The 25,959-nt window shown below is 32.3% G+C and overlaps 1 protein-coding gene across 1 annotated transcript; it reads right to left on the reverse strand.

Moving 5' to 3' along the window:
• Positions 1-1,366: 1,366 nt before the first annotated feature.
• On the reverse strand, positions 1,367-24,862 carry LOC125059178 (sensory neuron membrane protein 2-like). The gene is made up of 10 exons (XM_047663468.1): positions 24,611-24,862; positions 18,089-18,246; positions 13,634-13,778; positions 10,954-11,122; positions 8,733-8,824; positions 7,787-8,004; positions 5,873-5,998; positions 3,801-3,987; positions 3,067-3,192; positions 1,367-1,681 (listed from the first exon to the last, which is right to left on the reverse strand). The coding sequence occupies exons 1-10, from the start codon at positions 24,722-24,724 to the stop codon at positions 1,454-1,456; spliced, it is 1,563 nt and encodes a 520-aa protein (XP_047519424.1). The 5' UTR covers positions 24,725-24,862; the 3' UTR covers positions 1,367-1,453.
• Positions 24,863-25,959: the final 1,097 nt, after the last annotated feature.

Here is a 25,959-nt window from a genome sequence, read left to right on the forward strand (position 1 = left end):
TACCAAATACATTACATATACAAATATATATCAAATGAAAGCTATATTTTTCTTCTATTTGACGATTTAAACATTGTGGTTATGTATTTAGTGTAAATAGTTAAAAAATAAGTAAATGCATATTACAATATTATGTAATATTTATCTAATTAGACTGAAGAGCAAAAGCGTTATACGAATGTTTCACTGTTTAAATATAATTCCGAACGAACAGTAACAGCACATTACGACGGCACATTTTGACGAATGTCTAGTAACGTATATGTACGAGAATAATGTATTTCCACTCTTTTCGCGGAATATTATGACGTTGGTGAAACAGAGATATGTACCACTCTTTATTTGTTTTTAAACTGTCGCATTAACTCTTATGATTATTTGGTAGAATTAAAATATTATCTAAAACTATCTTTATGGTTGTTGCTATCTATCAGGAAAGTAAAATTAGGAAAACGAGTATTGAGTTACATTGTGCACAAAATAATTTCCGTAGAATAAAGGCATCCCCGCGTTTTTTTTATATTAATATGTTTTACGAAAATTCCGAAAAAAATACAGTTATACAAAAGTTTCATTACACCACACAAGGAAGTCAAAAATGACAAAACATTACTTTTCAATACATCATGCGATGTATTGAAAAGTTAGAACATGTTACAACTTCCTACTTATAAATTTAGTTGTTTTTATAAATAGAGCAATTTAGCCTAGTGGGATGCCATTGCCGAGCTCGCACGGCTGTGCGAGCTCCATGCATGGATATTCCTACGAAAATTAGTATATCTCGGGCAATTTATATTTACTCGTACGGCTAAGCCAATAAATTATCATTTAATTAAATACATTCAGATATGGCCAAGATTTCATTTTGTATTGATGTTAAACAAACTCTGGATTCTCGTAAAATTTTATTTATATATCACGTAAACATATAAACTTACACAATTGTACCTCTACAATCAATTCTACAGATCAAAAATTATAGGGTATTTACAAATAACAATATAATATTCATAACAATTTAAACAAATATATATACAGGAATTAATATTATATAATTTATAAACAATATAAATATATTAACTATTAATAAAATCAGTACCCAACGTATCACAAAAATTAAGTGCTCATTAAAAAAATATGAAGCTCTCAGTAGACATAAATTTAAAAGAGTAGACAACTAAATAGCGCAGAATAAAAGACGTAAATGTCGTTTGACTTTAATTCGTTTTATACAAATTTTATTACAGAATTGTTTACAGAAGATTAATTTTTCGTTTTGATACTGCGGTTCATGATGAGTTGTTTTGACTGTTTTGTAATGTTTTTATTTGTTAAAAATATAACAAGATAATTGAAATGGCTCTTACAAAAAAATAACCACCACGAAATAATCTCTAATATTCAATAAGTGTCAAACATCAAATTACTGTCTCTAGTGGGTCATTATAATCTAATTTCGTCCTTTATTAATATCTAAACGATTTCCAGCGTTTAATACAAAATTATTCGTTCGGGGCCACACGGCTGCGGCGCCTGATCGTACGACACACACCGCTGAACCAATACACATAAATGCTGCGATGACAACAATTAACCACCTTGCTGCCTCCACATAGCCTAAAGTTGTATGCGCATCGCGTAAATCCTTCACAATATCGTCTGGTAACTTCTCTACACCCTGAAAGAATATAAACGGTCATTATATGTTTACTTGTGTAACAGAATATAAAACATTGAGATAAATAACGGCACGCGGGTGTGAGAAGCGGCCGCAATCCGTACTGAAAACAAACGAACTATTTTTGTTCTTATACTACAGTTTGGCTTTATTGCACTGTAAATTATACTTCAATAATAGTAACCGTAACAATAATTGTTACGGTAACTAGCAAGTTTTTCACGCAACCTGAATAATGAATTCAATATTGAAATTATGTACCACGGATTGTGGTAGGCTTGTTAAATCTAAAAGGATTTAAAATTAGGTCTATGCCTACACATATAGGGTGGCCGGGTTGTACTCTATCTCCTAGCGATAGCAACAACGATTCTGAATTTTTCTATGTAATTTATTACAACCTCAAAAGTTTTCATTCCAGAAAATCGAACAGTCTCTGGGGTAGCATAGCAAATGGTTGCAGCTAGTATTGAATATAATAAAACATAAAGTCATAAACTTTATTGTAAAAAGTGATAATCGACACAAAAACCCAACTTTTCAAGTCGGGAACGCAATCGCTATCGCTATTGGGATTTACAGTTAAAGTTAGTGATTAAGCATAATAAGGATTTGTTTATAGAAAGAAAATAAGAAAGCCGACAGTTCCAGAGAACTGAGAGAGGTCAAGCCCCATTAAGACTTGAAACATTTAATTAGTATACTTTCAATTAAAAATAACGTTATTATAGTATGTCTGAAATACTTTTCGTGAAAGAATCGTATTTCGGAGTTATAATTAAATTCATTGTTTAATTTTTCTTAGTTTATAATTACAATATCAAAAGTATTGATATATTTTTCTACATATTAGAAGCCTGTGTAATAATAATAATAATAATTCACTTTCGCTACAACCCTTCTGTGTCTGACACATGTAATTGATTTTTGGGTTGAGTCAAATCGCTCACAAATTACAGGTACTATGTGCGTAACATAGAAAGAAACCTCCATTGGTGCATAGTCGTGATTCGGACGCCTTAGGGATTAGGGTCACACGCTTAAGCCACTAGACAAATATTACTCTAATATATTGTAATAACAGCCAGCAATCAAACTATATAATTGTCTGCCTAGAAGTTAAGAACATTCCCTTGTAATACTTTCAAGGGAAATGTCATTAGGTATATATTTTGACATTTGCATGCTGATTTGATATGGCTGATAGTGCTGGTCTTCGTTATATATCCAACATATGTAGCAGTTAAATAGTAAAGGATTTATCACCACTGATTAATAAAAAAATTAATAGCCTATACAAATTTGCGTGCCTTTTAAGAAAAGAATACTGATGAACAAAAATTTTACATGTAAATCAAAATGACAATTGACATTTCTTTACATACCTCTTCCATCCAAAGTAGAGGAAATAGGCCAGTCTTAACAGTTGCCAACTGGGGCACATTAGGAATATTCCTTAATTCTATATTGAATTGGATCCTTTGGATTCCCCTTAGCATCGCTCCTGTAGTCTGAAAAGTTAAGGGCGTCAAAAACACACATGTGGACGATGCTTTAATTTTTCCTTTTGCCTTCATGATATCGTAACTATAAAATATGAAAGGTGAAGATGCAGTCAAGCAATATAAAGTTGTTTAAAGTTATCTACTTGAATATAAAACATTGAAGGAGGGGAACAGTATCATGATGTTATATAATAAACTATCGGTCAAGAACTAATTGCCGTATACGTATAGAAGGAAGAAATCTTTAAGCTTGTCGCTTATATAGACAAAAACCTCATTTTGAGTTTAAGCATCATAGTAACGGTTCATGTAGATACTACGTACTCGGATGATTTTTGCAATAGTCACTTCAATGATATACATATTTGGAATGTCTATACATTAATTAGTTTCATTATGTAGTGGAATATATTAAAATTGTTTCACTGTTATTTTCGACGTGTTTTTCATCACATTTAACATTGTAAACGTCTCGCGTTTGAAGTCTGGTTTGGCCAATGTTATTATAATAATAACTTATTTATATCCATATGTTTCAGAGTTAGTAATAACAATAAATATATTTTTTAAATACACCACGATAAATAAAGAGACCGGGAATAGGAATTACTTACAGGTTCAATGTATAGAAAGCTCGTATGTAATTCACGATCGGGGCTAATTCCACCACCGAAGTAGTCCAGTAGTTCTTCAGAAGCGAGGTAGAAATGCGGTAAAGAGATAATAGCGGGGCCACCCTGACATGGCATTAGATTAAATGTCCCCATAAGCAAACAACCGTCATGATTGCTACTCCAATTCCTGTAATAGACAATGAAATAGTTATAGAATTTAAAGCTTGAACGAAATTTTTAATTAAAACGTAAATTATCGTTTGAATATAAACTGACGTTTAAAAAAGCATTTATTATTCGAGTAAAATACCTAAAAACCAAGTCCCTTCTTCATGATAAAAGTATCAACTTTTTGTTTTCTTGCAAAAAGGGTGAAAGTTAACGACGCAGATTTTAATTTTTCGCAAATTAAATGTCATCTATATGGTATTCATTTGAGCGCCATTTGTATTACTTACACAAATAGTATTTTGTTAGATATTCGTTTCATATTTAGAGTAAGTCCATCAAAACAGAAACAAAACCTATTTAATAGTTATATTTGTATTCATACTTCAATACGATAATAAAATGTATTTAACCAGCATTTAAAGCGCAATTAGCGCGCAATTCGAAATTCAAATAATCCGTGTCGATTAAATAAATATTCAATCAATAAATCGAAAGCCGTATTAATTTAATTTCAAATTCAGTCTTTTGTTTTTAGATAGCTTTTGTTTTAGTGTAATTCTGGTAGTTTTTGCCATGGATAAACTGAATATCAGTTTGATTTAAATCTGTAAATTTTGAGTTGAAGAACGAGCTTCGCGGTGGGCCGTTAACCATTGTCGACAACGGATTGAAGGCGTAGTGGAAGTGTATCCAATTCAATCTACTACCCGTAGATTGAATTGGAAGCTTGCTTCGGGCCTTGGAGTTAGAGTAAAAAAAACCATTAAAGCAAAGGAACAGATAAAAAAACTAGATAAGTGACCCACACGAACAAGAGACCAATAGCTAGACAAACTCTTCGAAGTATGCAAAGCATCACTGAATCAGCCTGAATAACTTTGTACGGAAATAATATGTTAAGAAGCGAGTGTATTTGGAACTAAACAGAAGCACAAACACCCGTTTTACGAATAGAACATGCGTAGACAACAATGTTGCTTACTAAGTAGTAAGCAACATAGTTAAGTACTTACTTACAAAGTTGTCAGAAAGAAAGATGAGATTAACTTGTATACTTGACGAAACTATCACTAACTTCGTATTAAGGCCGCAGTTTCTAATACAGAAACAATAAATTTTCCAAACATTCTTACAGTTCACTATACAAAACTTTTCGAATTAGTATTACGCAATATTATCACAATAATTTATTAGTATAAATAAGGTTTTGATTACTAATAAAAAAAATAACATAAGATAAGGACATTAAGTGTAAATACGAAGGAGATTAAAACAAATAAACATACGAAACGAATATCCAAGTGGCAAAACTCGTTCTTTCTTGCTTCCCGAGGGATTAGCGACAGTGTGAAATCTAACCAAAACAAAAACAACAGTCATTTGTTTAGTATGTGCTTTTCACATACACCAAAATTTGCCTTTTTGATTTATTTTTATTAAGTGTAAATCTGACGTGTAAAAAAAGTCTAGTGATTAGTAAGTGCTTCTAAGAATAGGTTCTAATACTGGATGGGCCATAAAATATGCACTATTGAATTTTTATATAGAATTGTAGTGCTAAGTTAGGAATGTCTAAAAAACTACGCTCGTTCTACGTCATTCAATGACAAAAGACAAAATGGCGCATTTTGTTTGATTGTGGTGAATGACATCTTTAGTTCATTCGCAGGTCACGCGACAAGATTTAGCTTTGTTCGTTTGACATTGAAACGGGCACTTTTGTGTTTTGTTTTACATTTTTAACATTAATGCTAAAAATGTAAAACTAGTAGAATTAGTGGATTTTTTAAATGTTCTGTGCGGGTTCAGTTTCATACATTTTGCGCTAAAATATGTAGTAAAACACAAACTTGTGTGCTGAAGCAGAAGCACTCTCACTTGTATTTTATATTTTTTCTTACCTTTTGCAGAAGCATTTATTATCTGGATTGGCACTTTTGGAGGCTAGCATAGATGAATCTACTTCATAGTAGTAAGTGCTCATGTTCATAAAAGCACGCTGTCCGACCAGGGACACGAAGATTGATCTGAAAATATTTTATCAAGTTATTAGTAGTTATTCAATTTTTTTTTGCCACCCATTTTAGGTGCGTTGACGGCCGTTGAGGGTGGAGTATGCTCTCTTTTTAAGGCTGCTTGTAAAAGATAAAATTTAACAAAAGGCTTTTATTATCATATACATGAATTCAAATAATGCAATTATTTACCTTATTAATACTAAGATAGATTATTACAGAATTTCATTAATTGCATTTACTTGAAGTAATCCGACTAATTTCAAAGTTTTCTTGCGAGATTTGCCGCCGATATTTTACTGAAAGTTTTGACACGGAATGACCATTCAGGATTCAACCTGCGATCGATCAAGCAATTTGTAGTTGGTATTAAAAAAAAGCAACATGGCGCGTAACCGAAAACGCGTGACGATTTTTTACATAAATTTCTCCCATACAAAAACATTCAAACATCTATTTCGATAAAAAGTGCAACATCTTAATAATGTGAGTATAGTTTGTAATATTACGTTTGTTATATAAGTTATAAGAACCCTGATACCTTAAACCCTTTACGTTTTTTTAAAGCGATAACAATAATTTTTACATGTTTTTTTTTATTTTTTATCCCCGGCTGAGACAAACATCGATGTGATGAGCATTTGGTGTTGTGCTTAGGTCTTGGGTGTTTAAATATGTATTTATATGTCTATCTATCTATAATATGTATGTATATCCATTGCCTAGTACCCACAACACAAGCTTCACCAGCTTAGCATGGGACTAGGTCAATAATGGTGTGAATTGTCCAATCAAAAAAAAAAAACAGTATAGCTAACTAGTATTAGTATAAAATTCTGCGCGAGAGTATTTAATGATAGGAAGAAAATTCAATGAATAGCGACGAGGAATCTCAAAGATATTAAAAACATACTTTTAACTGGATCTAATAAAAAAAAATCTGCTTTAAATTACAATAGACTAAACTAAAAGTTAGCGTCGCAAAACATTACTTTCGTTTTATTCTTAGCAAAACTCTATTACAACGGTACCTCAGTCGTTCGTTCATTCATTTGAGATATTTCAAAGAAAAATAATAATTTATTTATTTTCCCCTATAATAGATCTAGATTACTAATACGATAGAACTACACATTCAAAAATACAGTTGTACAAACAAAAAGGTCTACCTCGAAAGAAACCTTATTAATTACATGTATCGCCTCGCTAACGTAGTCCCAGTCTCACCATTATATCCACATTATGCGACCCGCTAGTATCCTAAATAGGTACGCTGATATAGCAAGCTCTCTTCTGAGGCGTAGCTGGTCATATCCCACCATACCTCTTGTACGGGTTAATTTATTTTGTACTCGCTTTAATATAGCTTCATATGTGGGCCACACCATTCCATTGCAGTATACAATACCGTCTTCACCATAAGGGCAAATGGGGCCCGTGCCCAGGGCCCACATTCCCAGGGGGCCCCGTAGGACCGACAATTTCTTTCCCTTATTCTTTCTTTATTTATTCTCAAAACATTTTTGTCGGGCACATTACACTTTTTTCACAAAAAAGTTATCAGAAGGTATTTACAAGGCATATACTACGCCATTACATCGATAACTGCGCCTATTCCTACTGTACTAATTAATAAGGATATAATAGAAGACTCAACAGAAATCTTGAAAGAAACCGTTATCGTAATCGTAACCAAAAAACCAGCAGCATTCTAATATCATTAATGACATAATATATCATACTGTATTTGATGAGCTAAATGGTCATACTTAGTCATTTTTTTTGTAATGATAATGATACCTGCAAATTTGTGGCTCGAAGTAATACAATCTACTCGGTACATTATTTTCGTTTATCGGTGGATAGATGGAGCCATCTGAGCCATTTATCATCCCGCAGTAGTTATCCATCCATTGGTCCATGGATGGTTTGTCCTGGTACGAGAGGATGTGGCCAAGTTCGTTGATGTTCTGCGTGCCTCGTACCATTTCGTATGGGCCCGATTCTGTTCTGTTTAACTGAAATGAGATTTATGATAGCAAGGTTCGTTAGCCCGAGTAGATTTAAAGAAAAATTTTCGAATTTATTACATTTTTCGAGTGACTGCTTTGCATTCGATGTCAGCGTAATGTATTATATTTGCATTAATATTTGTTACGGCTGTATTGTAATAGCAAAGTTCCTAGAATAATTTAAATACCTACGGCGGCAATTACGATTATAATCTCATCAGACAATAATTATTTAGTACATAACAATAACGGAAGTATAGAAATGACCTCCAAAGTTCTAGTTCTGTTAACATTTATGAATAAAGATTTGTACTCTTTTAATAGTGATTTTAATTGAAATTTTAGTTTAGTGTAAAACATATTTATAAAATGCCGCAAAGGTACTTTAGATTATTTTATACAAATTAACAATTTTATTAGAAACTGATTAGTTAATCCAATTTGATGCCGTGACCATGTCACGAGAGGGTCAGCACATCGCAGTGTCAGTATGACATACTCATTTAAATTATTTCTTTGGTACTTTTTGATAGTCTCTCTGCATTGCAAATATTCCACTAAGTTGGCGAGTAAAGGTCAAAAATCATTATGACAGTTGTTTATACCTAGCTTTCCATGTTATCATGGTACCCATAAAATGGTCACTAATTGCACACCACACAAATAAAACATTTCCTTTTTGTTGGTATTTTCAGAGAGCGCTAATTATGTGTAATTTTTTTTTACAAACTTACATGATCGAACAGTGCGAAATAAAATCCATTCCCTTCTTTTGCTGGTCTCATTACTTGAGGAGTGTCTGCTTTGATTTTCCCGCATATTAAAGCTGGAATAATAAGTCATAAAAATATCAAAATATAATTTACGCAACTAAATGTACACTATAAAGTCACTACAAGAAATATGATTCTAAATTTACATTTACTGCCAGATCTCAGATCATGGGCGCAGAGAAGAACTGACAATTGATCTCTCCGTCACTCTTAAATCGCTTAAGTTTTTTTTTTGCATAATTTTTGTAGTCTGCAGATTTTACATCATGCTACTCGTTGCATGTTTAGAAGTTAATTGTTAAAATCAACAAAAAACAAAGAATTAATAAATAAGGGATAAGTAAAAAATAAATAACTTTTGTCGATGTAAATTTAAAATCAAAATAAACGAACATTTGTTCGTAGTCTTTACATTTTTTGGCGCCTGATTCTCCTCATTTAATCCGTCTTCGACGTTGGAAGATTTAATGAAAATTTGAGCTTTATGACACACAATCGAATGATATTTGTTAGCAAGTAAATTGGGAAAATTACGTTTTGGTGGCCATTGATGTATATATAATGATATTCATTGTGAGCCTCTGTATGAATTCTCTTGGGTGTCCTGGCTGGGATTTCGAATCGATGGCATGGCCATTATACATTAGACCACATAAGGTAGGTTACGGCCCTCTATATACACCGTTACACATACTCACACACCCACATATATTCACACAACCATTTGTTTTTTACTTTAGTAGTACAGTCGTAGTATCTAGTCATCTATATAAAGCTGAACATTTTCTATCCACTAAGAAGGTTGTTGACCTGTTACCATGGACTCCTATTGTCCTATTACCACCCTCTCACAAATATGGTCAACACTTGGAGTATGTAAACTTAAAATGCAAAATTAAGAACAGGCAAATTAACTTATTATTATTTGCAAGTCTTAATCTATATAGTTTCCATCATGATTGATGATGTTAGACTTACTCTAGAAGTTGATCAACTCTAGATAGAGAGTGCCATTAAATGCGTTTCAAGTTTATCACCTATTCGATACGCGTTGTGAGTTTATTGGAAAAGGATAATCGTTAGTAACACGCGTTTTCCGAAGCTTGTTAGGATAATCTTTTTATAGAAAATGGGATCTACAAATAAATGTTACTAAGGAAAATAAGTAAAACTTTCGTATTTGAAACGTGTCAGATGTGTCATAATGTGTCTGAATTTACTATAAAGATTTCTATTGTGTCATTCATTGCACAATGAGAAGTAAATATAAAGCCGTGTAACCGTCTATCGTGGCTTGACATTATTTTAGGTCTGGACACGTCTGTATTACTACTGCTATAGATATAGGGTACGATCCAGAGTCGAGTAGCGCAAACTCCTCTTATAGATGCCCTGTCCTTAAGGAAATTCCATCACACGGCTCATCCTTCTGAGACAATTCGTTTAGGATCGCCGCCATTAAATTGTGGAATAGGCTGCCGACTCCATACGATTGGTTACCTCCCTAACATCTTTTAAAACACTTCTACATAAAAATTTCTTATACATATATTAACCATATCCTATCCTGCTCAATCGTGACTTTTGTAATTCTTGTATTTCTTATTCGTTTGTATTGCATCGCAATTCATGAATCTATGTATGCTTTTTAGTTTATTTTATTAATTTTTTGTATTATTTTAGATTAAGGTGATTTTATTATTGCGATGCTACAATTTTTTTTTATAAGATTTGGTTACGCACTTTATACATATTTCTTTTTTTTTTATTTTGTTTCTCACTAGGGTTGCCTGGAAGATATCGTTTGTTAGCGATAAGGCCACCCGTTGTATTCCATATATATCCCTATATATAATAAAATTAATAAATTATGACTCCCTTATGTCAAGAACTTTGGATATCACACGGAAGTCATGCTTAGTGATTAATGTTTTCGAAGACATATAAAGTAGAAGTGTACAATTTTGTAAGCTTTGTTTTCTTACCTTTAAATTGTACCTTATATTTAATCAACAATAAACAATCAAACATGCTGTTACTAACTCTCGCGTTTTTACTGAATCTAAATGAGTCAGATACTAATAGACTGCCTAATATAGCAGAAAAAGAACATGAGAAATGGTCATAGGTTTGTATCATGCAGCATGCCCAACTGGTATTTAGATTGACTACTATTGCTTACCTAGTGCGGAGTGGTTTAGTGAGCAATTTAAATACATTCCATCGAAGAATAGATCCCTTGCCTTGATCTTAATGAACGGTGTTCCATCAGTACTAAAGAAGCCAGACATCGCATCGTTCAGCATCGGCATAATTCCTGGCATCAGATCATGTGCTGTTAGAATAGCATTCTGAAATAGTGTTTGAATTGTGTGAATATTAAAGGCACAATCTATATATATAAAAGAAAGTCGTGTTTGTTACAACACTTATAACTCGAGAACGGCTGGACCGATTGCCATGGTTTTTGATTTGTTGGATTTGTTTCCGTCCCGAATAGCAGAATAAGCAATAAAATATCGGATAAGTTATCGAATAACAATAAATAAATTAATTAATTTTACGAATGCAAAAACCATATGGTGCCATCTGTTGACAAAACTACGCATCATTTTACGTCGAATTCGTGTCAGTTCAAGAAATTCCGATCTTGAGCTGAATGAGGAGATGCATAACCATGCTTTGATCCTGATCAAAAGATGTTGGATATCAGAAAGTGCTTAACATGCAGTATCGCCATATTGACGCTAGAGAGAAGATGCCTAATGTGTAAAACTGCCATTCTTCTTTCGCAATGGCAAGCAATAAAACATTTCTGTATTTGCAAAAAAGTTGTATTAATGTAATACTTAACATTAATGAAATCCTAAAATAAGTTAAATTAAAGTAACAACGATATTATAAGGTTTAATTATAAACTTATAATATAATAATCATTATGTTGGTATTTATAACAGACTATTTATTGTGTTTTTACTGTTAGCAATTTTTTTCAATTTACATTTCTACATAATTTTTTGTGTCTAATAAATTAACACCATTAATTAATGTAATTATTATAATTATTGATCATTGTTATAGTCAATAGTGCCGTTTCACCTTGACGCCTAGCGTTCTACAACGCACTATTTAAGCAATTTCTCGCCGCGCACAACAATAGTATGCACCGTTACGACTTAGGGACCTAAAAGGCTAACAACTGACTTGATTCCTGGCGATGCAGGTATCCATAGGCGGTTAGAACTTTACTTTATGTGAACCGCCTGTTCGTTTGCCTGCTTTCACATAAAAAGGCTCAGACAGAGCTATAGATAGCAGGGATTTAATTTGACATGGAATGCTAGTTGGGAGAGATCTATGGAGTCATAATACACTACCTATGAGGTTGGATGGTGGGTACTATCGAAAGACCCAAAGAGCATTTATAGTTGAGGTCATATTGGAGCACATATTTTTATTACTGTGTGATTGTCTTTTACGACATATTAGTGACTTAAAAAACATTCAATAAACAACGTAATAATATAATTATGAATTGGCGATTAGGATAAATTATTCTCAGGAAGTATGGTAATTAATGTGGGAAAATTAGATACAAAGAGTAATTATTCATTGATGCTTAAACCTTAGGAAAACCTTGGGCACGTAAATTTAGCGAGTTTCAACTTTGTAAAATAAACAATAAATTTTATTTGAAGCAAATAATTCAAATTTGCAAATCTAATTCCCGATCGCATAATTTCACGAAATTCAACTGTCACGTTGCGAGATTTGAGATGATTGATTCATGTTACTTAACACCGCCGCTTTTGTCTATTGGCTCCCAATTGAATTGATGTTTATAATTCGTGTATTAAGTTATTTATAGACCCACTATGTCAAAAACATATTAAAAACTGATGAAATGAAAAATTCTGTAATTATATATTCATAATTGCCAAACCTTACTTTGTTTAAAACACTAAACATTTGAAATTCAGTCATCTAAATTTGTTTTATTTTTCAGCCTCATTGTAATAAATAGCAAAATCTATTACAATTTAAATTTTTCATCAATTAGTCATATAATTTATACCAGTGGTGGTACAAGCTTTTAAAGTCTGGGCCTCAGATCTCTTTATCAATTTCGTGATAAATTGTTTTTTCTAGGTCTAAGGAACGTCTCCTTCCTTCACCATACGATCGACTGTTAAATACGCTTAACTCAAGTATGAGAGTCGCACTTTGAAACCACTAGGCAAACACTGCTCTATATATTGTATATAAGTTATATATTCAAAGATAGGGAATCAGCTTCTATAGACAACAACTACATCTAAATAAACTAGAATTTTTCCTCGTCTAAATATTCATAAATTCGCGAATCGCGTCTCATACTGTCAAACTCGTTAGGCGTGTCATTTATCTAATATACCTAATATTAGATACGAAAATATTAATCAAATTATATATAAAGCTTCTGTACGTATGAGGTAAATACATTAATTAATTAAAAAAGTCTTTTATTTCATGCATTATATCTGAAACGTTAGTGTCACGATAAAATATTGAAGTCTTAGGGTCTGTTTCACAATGTACGGATAAGTTCTACATAAGTTCCAAATTAGCTCTTTATTACTTATTGGTAGGATAAACACTATTGTTGCGTTTCACGACTTGCACATAAAGTCCATCATAAGTTATGAGTCCGACGAAGTGTCAAATAGCACAATTTATATTCCAAATTATTTATGTGTTGCATAGATAGCTATTTGGTACTTTATCGATACATTTACCCTTACAATTTACGAATAATAAATATCATGTGAAAATGTGATAAATTTACAGAAATTATTCCGAATTCGTTGTTGTATTAAACTTACCATATAAGAATAGTTTATAACTGTGAGTTCTTCGTCCTCTGAAAGAGACCCTGACGCTTCTTGGTCATACACAAACGATTTCTTCATGGTGTATTTGATGGTATCGTTCTCACCGTATCCCAGAATAGTCCGTTCGCGATATTCCCTTAAAAAGGAAATATTTAGATTAAAAACTCTATCAAAAATCATTGCAATCAAAAGTTTTTCTTATGACTTAGATAAATAAGATTAGGTTGAATGAAAACGTTTATAATACAGTGGAGCTAGAATCTCCCCCAATTTTTACATAATTATGCAATCAAATTAAAGCTAGCCACTTTTTACGGCTTGCTGTAACATTTCTCTTTATTTTTTATTATTTTTTGCGGTCTCTTTGTTGCTCAACTACTAATTAAATTTCCCTGCAATATCAGCAACTAAGTTTTTAGTTTAGAGAGTTGTATTTAGTAATTAATCTTTTAACATCGTTTTGTTTAAATCCAGTAAAAGTAGGAAATTAAACAGTAAGAAACAAAAAGTGCATTACATACACATATATTTTAGCAATATAAAGAATATAAAAGTGTAAGTGTAATTGTAAACTCTTTATAATGAATTTCAAGGGACTGTGCAGGTTTATTTCTTATAGGGAGGGAAGAATTAATGTTTGGATGGGTATTAGGTTAAACCAAATAAATCTAACTCAGTTTTACGGTATAGAGAAGTTCGTTATAACGAATGAAGTTATAGAGATATTACACTGTATTTCATTCTGCAAAGGTCCGAGGATCATCTTCTGCTTCATTCAACTTTTTTTAATAATCAGTTTTGAAAACGGTGATAGGTTATATGATCACTGTCAACAGTATTGTCTAACGCCCACTAAAAACTGAGTAGAGAGAGGGAAAAGCGTCTAGAAAGAGGAGGAACCTGCCTACGCTGCCGTATGTGTGAGAGAAAGGGAAGCTCTGGCGCCGTAACGCCTTACGTAACGAAGAGGTTTACCGTTTAAAAACTGCATTGTTTTAAACTATTCTGTCTCTTTTCAATATATATAAACTATTTTCAATAATAGATAAAATAATACTCAAATTCAAAGAGTAACTCGACTAACATAGTTTTTATTAAAGGTTTGTTTTAAAAATTCGAAGCTACAATCACTATCATAACGTCATCCCTTAGAAAGCGCTGACTAAGTTATTCCGACCGCTAAGGAGTAAGGTAAGGTATTATCTTAGAACATGTATATACATATTCTCGAACTTAGACAACCACTTCAACTTCTGGTCTTCGGGCCAATCAGCGGTTAGACTTCCCCAAATTAGGTGGTAGAAAACCTTTGTATAAAATCCAATGATAAAATCGTAAAAAATTTCTTTATTAAATAAGTTTAATTAATAATTTAGCACCATAAATAGTTTCACAATGATTATCATACAATACAACTAGCAAATTTTTAGATTTGTATTGTCTTCTGTTAGATGCTGTATTAATTAAAAAAATAAATAGTTTCGCTTCGTTGAAAATGCACTCAAGGGAAATTTCTATTTAAGTTTTGCTGCTGAATTCTTTATTTAACCAATTGTATGTAATGTTAAAATAGTGTTGGCTTAGTGGCATCATCCCTGAGGTCGTGCGTTCGAATTACGGCTGTGCTCCAATGGAATTTCTATGTGCACAATTAGCACTTGCTCCTACGGTGCAATTAAAAAATAAAACAATCCATGACATGTGTCAGACACAAAAAGCTGATCACCTAATTATCTATATAGTAAAAAAATCTCGAAGAAACTGTATCTGGTCAAGGCCCGTTTAGGGTTGTAGCGCCACTGGATTATTATTATTTAAATTATTATATATTACTAGCTGACCAAGCAAACATTTGTTCTGGCATGTATATTATTTCTAGGAAACATTTTTTTAGTTTAATAAAAATAACTATCTACAATAATAAAAAATAGGGGTTGATCGTACAGGGGTGAAAATTTAAGGTTGTATGTATTTTTTAATGGCATGTTATAAAAAAAATATTTATTTTTATTTTTACCCTTACCACTCAGGGGTATGAAAAATAGATAATAGCCGATTCTCAGACCTACTGAATATGCATATAAAATTTGATAACACAACGTTAGTAAGGAGCTGCAATCATTACACCATGTTCCACATGACATGTTAAGTATTAAATAATAATAAAATAAATTAAAAACTAGATTTGTTCTCTATCAGCAGGAGGCATGGTGAATTAGGAGCACGCACTTACATTCTTGTGGGAACAATACCCTAATACATAGTCGAAATATCTAACATCACCGCATACACGAATTCAAGTATGACCAGTCACCACAAGTAGCACCCGTTCACGAGTATGACGCATGGCCATCGGCCCCCTCACCATATTTTAGGGAGAGAGACAACCCGACGCATGGACGCCGCCACAAGCAATGAAATTTAAGCGAGCATGACGATGCTTGAAATGTAAACTTGGCTACATAAGAAAATAATAATAATACTAATATTCTATCTATTTAGATGTGCACCGCTCTTGCTGCGTTACCGATAAACTAACCAACAGAAAGCGACGCAAGTGGATCTGGCTAGGCCATAAACTCCGAACACATTCTAATCATATCCCAAGCAGGCTATTTTTTTGAGCAAGCAGATTTGAACCCATATTATTGCGGAAAGGTGGCCGTCCTAAGAAAACCTTGTGACGTGACAGATGAGGCAAAGATACACGGAAAGACTTGAGCGAGGCACAAGACGTAACGTTATGGAGGATAACTGCGGATGCCCCTTGCCCCATTAAGTCGTAAGACGTTAAGTCAAGTACCTATCGGTATCTAAATTTTATAGTTATCATTATTGTTATATGGAGATTAAGTCGTTACTATGATACCAGTAGTAACTTTAATCCACTCTTTAAAAGGCCGATCTAAATTATATCTGATGGTTCTTAACAAAACACAGTTTTATCTCGAGAGAAATACTATACGAACTTTATTTGTCATACATAAAAAAGCCAGTCAAGCCGTTTCGCTTTAATTAAATACACTGTGACACGAGAGTTAAATATATCCATCGCAATATACTGTACGACAGATTTATGAATAATTAAACGACATCCTTTGAAAATCATTTAAATCAAGAAGCTTCTCTTACTTTAAAAATATTTGTTCAACTGATATACGAATATTCTAATACTGCTAAAAAGCATTCAATAATAATTTTACTCTCATGATCAAAAATAAACATTTCGACACAAGAATGCCTCTTTAAATTTACTCCCTGTACAATAACAAATACTAAATGATAACAAAATCGAGAGATACCGTTTGGCGTTGTAGTTTCGAATCCTCTATATCCAATATTATACCACTGGATAGCTAAAAGATCAAAGTATTTATGACGATAAGCGAAAAAAGTAAAAGTTTGATTTGTTATTAGTAAAACTTTTGACTCGGAGAAGCAACGATGTTGGTATAAGTTTTAACCATCAGCTGTCGTCGAAATCTATCGACACCGTGACCGCACGCACACCCCATTTTTTTAACAACTTTATTATTAAAAGAATTACACGAGATCTGATAGTTCTATTATGTTCTTCTAAGCTCAGAATGTGTCCTTAATGTGGGCTTGAATGGGCCCTTAAATTTATCAAATACGGCAATATTGTGAATTTTTAAATGAACATGAAAGAACATATTAATAGTAAGAATCATAACCAAACATATAATACAAGAACATGGATTGTTATATTATAAGCATAAGGCACTGCAGGCATAAATCATATACATAGGAAGAAGATGATGCAAAATTAAATATTAAACCTTTCTGTTAAAATATTATCTTTAATGTCTAATTTATTCTACGGCATTAAACCAGTAAAATGATAACACTTAATAAGGGCATCTGTCTACTGAAGTGCAAAACTACGACTAATAAAAAACAAAATTCTAAAAAACAAACATATAGAAATCGAGTCAAATAATAAAACCATTGAATTATTTAAGTATTAACGGCATACAGATTTACGCAAAAAAGATATGCCACCCGAAATGTTTAATTCAATTGGAAGCTTATCTCGAATATCCGTAAACGTTAAAAAAATATTTAAAGAACATCTTAGTAAAAAATTCCCAATTAAATTTTAATGAAAACTATTCATCAAATTTATAAGAATATATTAAAACGCGTTAAATATTATAATGTTTCGAGTGTGTCGTTATTTCGTTTCCTTAGCCAGATTTCTGTTATACAGGTGTCTTATAAATCGACATCTAAGGCACTAGCCACCCACTCCAACTACCACCCAAATCCCTCGCTTTCGGCTTGACGTTGATTTATGGGGCACATGAAAATCAAACAATGCAATTTAACTCTCTTAACTATCAATGTTAGAGGCAAAAGGAAAATTTTGATTTCTACAAAACATATTTTCTAAATATTACCGTGAATAATGTTTTTCCTTCTTACTTGTATACAAAAGGTCCAACTTCCTGGAGTACAGGCTTCTTTCCAGCCATTATATCATCAACGTTGGTAACGTTAAACACGTGGACTTTGAAAAACAGCGGAAATGGAATTTTGCGCCATTTCTCAAACATCATCGAGTCGTTGTCCAATTGTACGCTCTGAAATAAACAGTAATGGTTAGTGGCATAAATGATTCGAAGGTAAAATATTTACTTAAAAGTATACAAAAAAACACAATCATTTAAATAAAAAATGGGCCAACTGAGCTATGCTAAGTGCTTATGCTGTCATCGGCACCACTACCTTAGTCAGCCCATACTATCATGACCACGTACCAGTTACCCACGTACTAGATGCATAGAACATTTATTAGCTATTTGACAATTGACAATCTGAATGATTTTATGTTATTGAAGTGAAACTTCTTTATCGGGGTTGGAAAAAAATTTAGTGTAACATTTTTTCGTTACGCGTCTCATTTTTCCGTTACGCGCCATCTTTTGAAGTGAAACTTCTTTATCGACGTATGGGAGAAATTTTGTAGCAGGTTACGCGCCATGTTACTTTTTGAAATCAAACTTCTTTATCGGCGTTGGAACATTTGTCACATTTTTCGGTTACGCGCCATCTTTTTCTTGTCCCTACCACGGTTGATCCGAAAAGATTCGAAGCCATTAGTAACAAAAATATATAATAACGATAACAATGATAGTAATACTAATAAGTCTATTACAATTAAAGAAATTCTGTAATAATCTTAGTACTACATAGTAGTACAGTAATAAGTTAAAATGAAATAATTGTATTTGTGTTCATGTCTATGATAAAAAAAGCCTTTTGTTAAGCTTTATCTAATTTAACTTTATTTAACCAATTTCTGTAAAGTTGCATATAGTAGATCATTTTTCGAAAAATAAGGTCATAAAGAAGTTTCACTTCTTACGTGTGTACACCTAGTACACGCACACATTTTTTTTGTGGTTGTTATGTTACTAGTAACTGGAAGAACTATGTTTCTGGAAACGATTTAAATTGTTGCATTAGGTTATCATTATTTCTCGCAGTTTAAATCACATATTTTAACTAACATAATAGAGGAGCTTAGAAACAAAAGGTGACATTTACGTATTCAGCTTAACTCGTTTTATTTTATATAAGAACTTTATTATTAAAAGAATGATAAACATGATACCAGATAGTTTTATTATAGGTTTAGATCTCTTTATCTTTATCAACTTTAAAAGGTGTCTAATTTCGTAGAAATCTCATTAATTAATAATAACTAAATGTGAAATTTTTTCAGTACATACGTCCAACGCTGATAAAGTCGTATAAAAATGGATACATTTGCTGACAAAATGTATTGATTTTGATTTCTTCCATTGTATGTTGATTAAATCGTAATCGTTAAAACGTATATGCATAGAAAAGAAACTTGTGAGAAATAGAATTGAAGCACTAGTCAAAACTTTCAGAAACTATACATTTCAAAGCATTGAAGAAGAAAGGGGTAAAAATCTATTAAAGTGAAGAAAGTATCAGGCCATTTCATCAAAGGTGCGAAGAAAAATGGACGTTGAAAGTGTACTAATAAAACAGTTTGGAGCAGACTGGCAAAATGAACCCTCCTTGAAATGGTTTCGCGAAATTTTATATGAAAAAATATCACTGAAAGTGATGTTGAAGATAATGAAAATGCTTCCTGTCCTGTCTAGAATCGGATTGTGGAGAATTGCATATTTAATGACCTCATTTTGAAAAAACCTATTTCTCTTTTTCTTACGTAGTTTGTTTCATAACAATTCATAAGGTAACATTTTTTATTCAGTGATTTTCAACTACTTTGAATCGGATCAAAAGATGTCATATCATAAATACTCTATAAAATATTGGCTTTATTCAAACGTCTACATAAATACTTTAAAATCTAGCTACTAACTGACACATATATGGTTTACAAAATACAACTACAACAAAATACGACAATTACTACTAACATAGTAGTTTTATGTATATGTATATGCATGCTGTTACCCCGTTCGATTTTATTGTTTGGCTCTAGATGTAAAAAAGAACGTGAGGGTGACCCCGGAGCGTCTCCAGCGGGGCCTTGTAGGAACTACCCGAGGTGGTTTAGTGGGTGCTCATCCAGTCTCTTAATATCAGAGACATTAGTGTGGGTTAAGTCTCATATATCAGTACTACTTCGGGGCATGCGCGAAAAAAAACCTTTTCAAATACAGTGGTATCTATAACTCAAATCTCGTTAACTCGAAATCCTCAATAAGTCGAAAAAAATGTCCATTCTCTTCCGCTGAACCCTTAAATACGCGGCATCTTAAATTATTTGGACTTTGTAACTCGAACCAAATGTTATTTCCCTCCGAAATGTTGATAATACATACTATTTACTAGTTATACTCTATAACTCGAATTTCAAAACGGCGCCCCCGTAAGTCGTAGTTATTAAAATATAATAACGTGTTAATTGGAATTCCCCAAAATAATAGGAATAAAATCGAAAATGAATGTTCGAGTTCGGCGCTTCTTATCTATTGTTTTTGTGTTGCAGACGTGTAATATTCATAATTTTTTTTTAGTGTTCAGTTTACTTAATTAATATGTAATTTGTTTTAATATGTAAATATGTTCTACAAAACATAAGTTGAATTGTTATTCAAATTCGACTATACAAATCGAAAAATACACATAGAAATCGTGCCTCTGTAATCGAAATTTCAACAGTTACGTCATATGTATCTCGAAGTTTATGTTAAGTCGAAAACTCGTTTTTTTATTTCCCTTGACATTCGAGTTATCGAGATTCCACTGCTATAAGAAAAAAACTATTATATAAACTCCTTAGTCTGTGTTACATCGGATGTCAGCCGTTTTCAATTTGACATACCAACAAGTCATACATAGCTTTAAGTTTTTGACGACTTTGAAGTAACCCATGGAGTCATTGACATTGGGTTCATACCCATTGGTTATATATATCAGTTCAATAAACTTGGTGGATGTTTTTTGTCATTTGAAACGAGTTATAACCAGTTTTAGGTATTAAACGAATCTAAATTTGGGTACACTTGGTAACAACAAACAAATATAATTGAAAATCCAATCTCGAACCACACCATTTTGTTTATAAAAATCGGTCAAGCCATTTAGTAGGAATTTAATTACAACATTCGCACATAAGATTTATATATATTAAGATTATCTTTTACCAAGAACTAAGTTAACAGTGTGAAGCGCTGTTAAAAAATAGTAACATTTGAACAAGTGTTACACTAAATATAATTTACTATTTATTCTGTCAATAATGTTTAAATTAAGCGTGTTATCGCTAACAAGCGATCTGTGCTAAGCACTGGCGTTTCAAATGACATATAATGATGATGGTGGATATCTCATACATCATTTCTTTAACAAACAATGGGTTTGTTTGTTAAAATCTAAAGACGTATTCGGTTTATACTTCCATATACATTCCAAAGACTCTTATTATCAAATCCTTAAAAATTTACTTTTACTTAAAAGGCACAAAATTATAGATAAATTCAGACACTAACCTCGAAATAAACAAGATGTCAACAATTATTAAAACACAGATAGTTGCCTCGAACACTTAACCTTTTAGTCCCACGTCGAACATACTGTCAAAAACGGGGACGTAGGGCAGAATGTTAATCCCAGAAAAATGAATCAATATTCAATATTCATATCCCGTATTTTTTAAAGTGTGTTAAAATTATTTTAACGTCCAATTGTGAAAAAAAAACAACCAGCAATGTTGGCAAGTGATATCAAGATGTCGGAAGGCCAAATTCCAAAGTATAATACAATTTTAATTGTAAATACAACAAAATAAGATTTTTTATACCCAAAGTCCCCAACTGCTTTTATGGGACACCCTGGAATATTGCTAAACATTTAAAATTTTCAAATCTTTTGATTTAGTAAACCTACAATGTCTAATAATTTTAAAACCAGCCAGCAAAGCAACAAGTAAATCTAATTATACGAATTAACGAAGTAAAGATTTTTGCGAATTATATTTTATAATCTTAATCGCATCTGATGTAATTATGTTTTATGTTTTAGTATGAAAACAAAAAATATTTAAAATATTATTATTTAAACCAAATAATAATCGCCACAATTTTGATAAATTACTTATATCGAGTTTATACTTGGAAATCTGCTACAATTTTCTCCCACGATGCATTTGATGTAATTGAAAGCTTTTAGATTGAGTGTAAACGAAAAGAATTGCTTTTCTCATCTACTTCTGTCTCGACCTTCTAGAAGAATAATCTTTTTTGGTCCCGGTAGAATGCGACAGCGACCCCGGAGCCTCTGTAACGCGGCTTTGTCGGAACTACTCGAGGTGGTTTTAGTGGGTATTGCTCACCCAGTCTCTGAATAGCAGAGATTTTGGCGTGGGTCGAGTCCCAAATACCCCTTTTCAGGGGATGCGCAAATGCATTTCCACCTCGTATATCAAAAAAAAAAGAAGTAGCCCAGTAGAATCGTTAATCGTTTTTAATAAAATTACTAAAATACAAGGGATTTTTTTTAAAAGTAGTAAGTATAAATAATTGAAATGCCTATAAAAGGAAGTGTAAATTGACTTATCAATTTTCAACAATTATTAATAATCAATATTATATCATCTGTACAAGTACATCGTAATTAAATTCCTTCTAATACGGCTAGACCGAATTTGATGAATTTTTTTGTGTGTTCAAGTGGAGGCGAGAACTGTTTAGATTTATAATTAGAGATTTTCTTTTGGTTTGACGTGTGAAAAAAAATGTTAACGTCTAAAAACTCAGTATTATTGGTAGTAATATTCCGAAATTAGAATTTCAAACAATCTACTATAAATCGTTATTTTGAATAAAACAGACATTAATTTAAAAAAAACAATATTAGTTTAGTTATTTTGATTACTAATAAATACATAATATTTGCTAAAATATAATTTGAATACAGAATAACAATTTCCATACAAAAAAATTTCTTCAACTTCATTAAAATATATTTATTTAATAGAAAAACGTATAATGATACCAACTTAGGAATAAGGAAGTCGTTAAATTTAATTTTATTACTTAGTAAGATAAGTTGTTTTTCATCTAGTGACTACATTAACTTGGTAAGGATATAATGTTCTACAGTCCAAGAAGCCAAAGTACATTTAAACATTGCTCATAAATAAATGGTAAAACGAGACACTTTAGTGCAGAATAAACGAAGGACATAAGCACTTAAGCATTATTATAGTAATATAAAACACGAATTGATTACACCTAATTATTTTCTATGGACGATCGGCGATCACCTTGAACATTTTAACTAAATAACTTAGACATTTAAGCGTACCCAGTAACTTCCAATAGCGATACAAACCCCGACATATTTACATACAATTTCGATGGAGTTCACATTCAGTTAATATTCCTAGCGAAAATCAAATTTAAATCGGGTTTTCGTTATATTTCAGAAGTTGCTGGTGATCGTTCGTTCGCAAGTGATGAGTTTTAGTTATGTGGTATTCAGACTCCTGATCTTTTATAATTATTGTTCTCTCTTTTATATTTATAAAGTTTTATTAATAACCCTTTGTCAATAAAATAAATTTTTATTCGTATCGACTCCAGATCCTTCTTCTTCGTAGTTCGTAGAAGATCGCACCTGTCTTGAAAAGCCCTATCTTGTTGCGACTTGCTGCCTCCACACCACTCTATCCTCAGCTCAGGGCATTAGGGATGTTGAGATATAATTGTCTTAATTTGGTCAGACCACCAAGTCGATCGACGCGGACTTGCCATCACTCCTCCTACCATTACCAGTTTGTCGAGACTATTCGGTTCTCTCCTGGCAATATGGTAGTAGTAGCTAAGCACCCGTTTGTAAATATTACTTCTCAATCTTGTGGTGATCTTTTGTTGGTTGATAATGGACTTATTAGACAGATATTCATCGAAACCAATAAGGCTAGTTGCTTTCTTTTTTATTGAATTATTTTAATTGTACTGTATAACTGTAAGTGTTCATAAATAAAATATATATTAAATTTAAGACAATACAATCTTGTCGAATTCGAAATGCGTCCGGGGAGAATTCAATGGGTATTGTGTAGCTGTGGTATGGCGAGTCTCAGATAGCTGGAGAAGAGTGACATTTCCGTTCTGGATATTTATAAGAGATTCTTCAACGAACAAACTATGTGCATAATTTATTTACTTGTAAAGGATATACTATCGTGAGAACAACCTAGAAATAATATTATTGACCCCATTTCGATTGTCACGTCATGCCATTTACCATCAACTATTGCTATCTCTAACCAAGGTTGAGCGTTATATTTCGATTTAATGACCATGTTACATACATTTGGATCCAAATTAATGCTTTTGTTTCACACACAATTATACCACTCATAAATAATAATATATATATAATATTAAAAAAAGTATATTTTAAAATTAACATTAAACATATTTTACAAACCTTCTGGATCTGCTGTTTGACGATTCTCGGGAAGCCCCATGCAGCTAGCAACACTGATATTATTAATGCACATATTGACAGTCCAAATAACATTTTTGCATTTTTGCCCAACATTTTTCACTTTTACGCACTGCTTAGTAATTTTTAAAGTGGTCCAAACTATTTGAAATAATAATTAAATTCTTGTTAATTTTAAACGAACCGTCCTCAATGGCTACGTAAACAATAATACAGCCTGCGCCGGCGCACATGTGTAATACTTTTCACTATAAGAACACAACGCCTGACTGAAGATATGACGTCATTTTATAGCCTTTTTTGTGCTATAACAGTTTTAGTTAATTTAATATTTCGCGGTTGTCGTTACTTGTTGTATCTCGTTAGTTGTAATTAATACAATTATCATCAAAATATGAACTTATGATTAAATCTGCTTAAATAAATAAATAATTATTATTACTCAAATGCGTTAATTTGGTCGTAGCTTGTCTTTAGATTATTCAATACAAATAAAACTAAGTTTTAGAGTTAGAGGGAGAGAAAAACAACTACTTTTAAGAATTTATTTTGTAATTTGCCATACTTTAATATATAATTTCGGTTTTTGAAACATTAAGTATGTATATTGTATATGGAAATTCATTTAGGTGAAGTCTAAAAACAAAACAAAAATAAGCAACGAACACGATTTTTATTTGATTGTGACGTTTCAGAGGCTACAAACAAATTATACAATAAAGTGCGCTTTACGGCTTTTTAAAAGAAACATGACATTAATTCCATTATACGAAAAATCTTTTTAAACGGTGAAACACAAAACAAAAGAACAAAGTGTTTCGCCTTATAGAGACTAAAATAATATACGACACATCTACGTATACATCGAAGTGAACAGAGCTAAAATCAAAATGATGATCGTGGACCGAGCCGTAAAATATAAATCTTAAATGTCACTTGCCACATCCCAGACAACACTTCGGATCACAAATCTGGAATGATAGCAGCTCTGTTTCCGGAATAAAAAGAGCTTCTTCCGCCATACCAATTCTCCTTTTTATTGACACGTTTATACAACATATAGAAAAGGAGAGGAATATCATTGGTATCAAAACCAAAATTAGAATGATCCATGCTCTTGTATTTCCTATCTTTCTGTATAGATACGTGGACACGAGCAAGGCAAAGGATTGACGCTTTCAAATTGTGGGGCTGGAGATGCTTGATAAAAATAGCGTGGACCGCTAAACGCACCAATGTATCGATATTTCCCCTTGACACCCGTGAACGCTGGGGCGACACGGTCTTGTTACCCCAGAGTTCACAGGTTCGAACTCGAAAAATGCTCCGTC

This window comes from Pieris napi, chromosome 19, assembly GCF_905475465.1.
Source record: "Pieris napi chromosome 19, ilPieNapi1.2, whole genome shotgun sequence".
Classification (NCBI taxonomy): Eukaryota; Metazoa; Arthropoda; class Insecta; order Lepidoptera; family Pieridae; genus Pieris; species Pieris napi.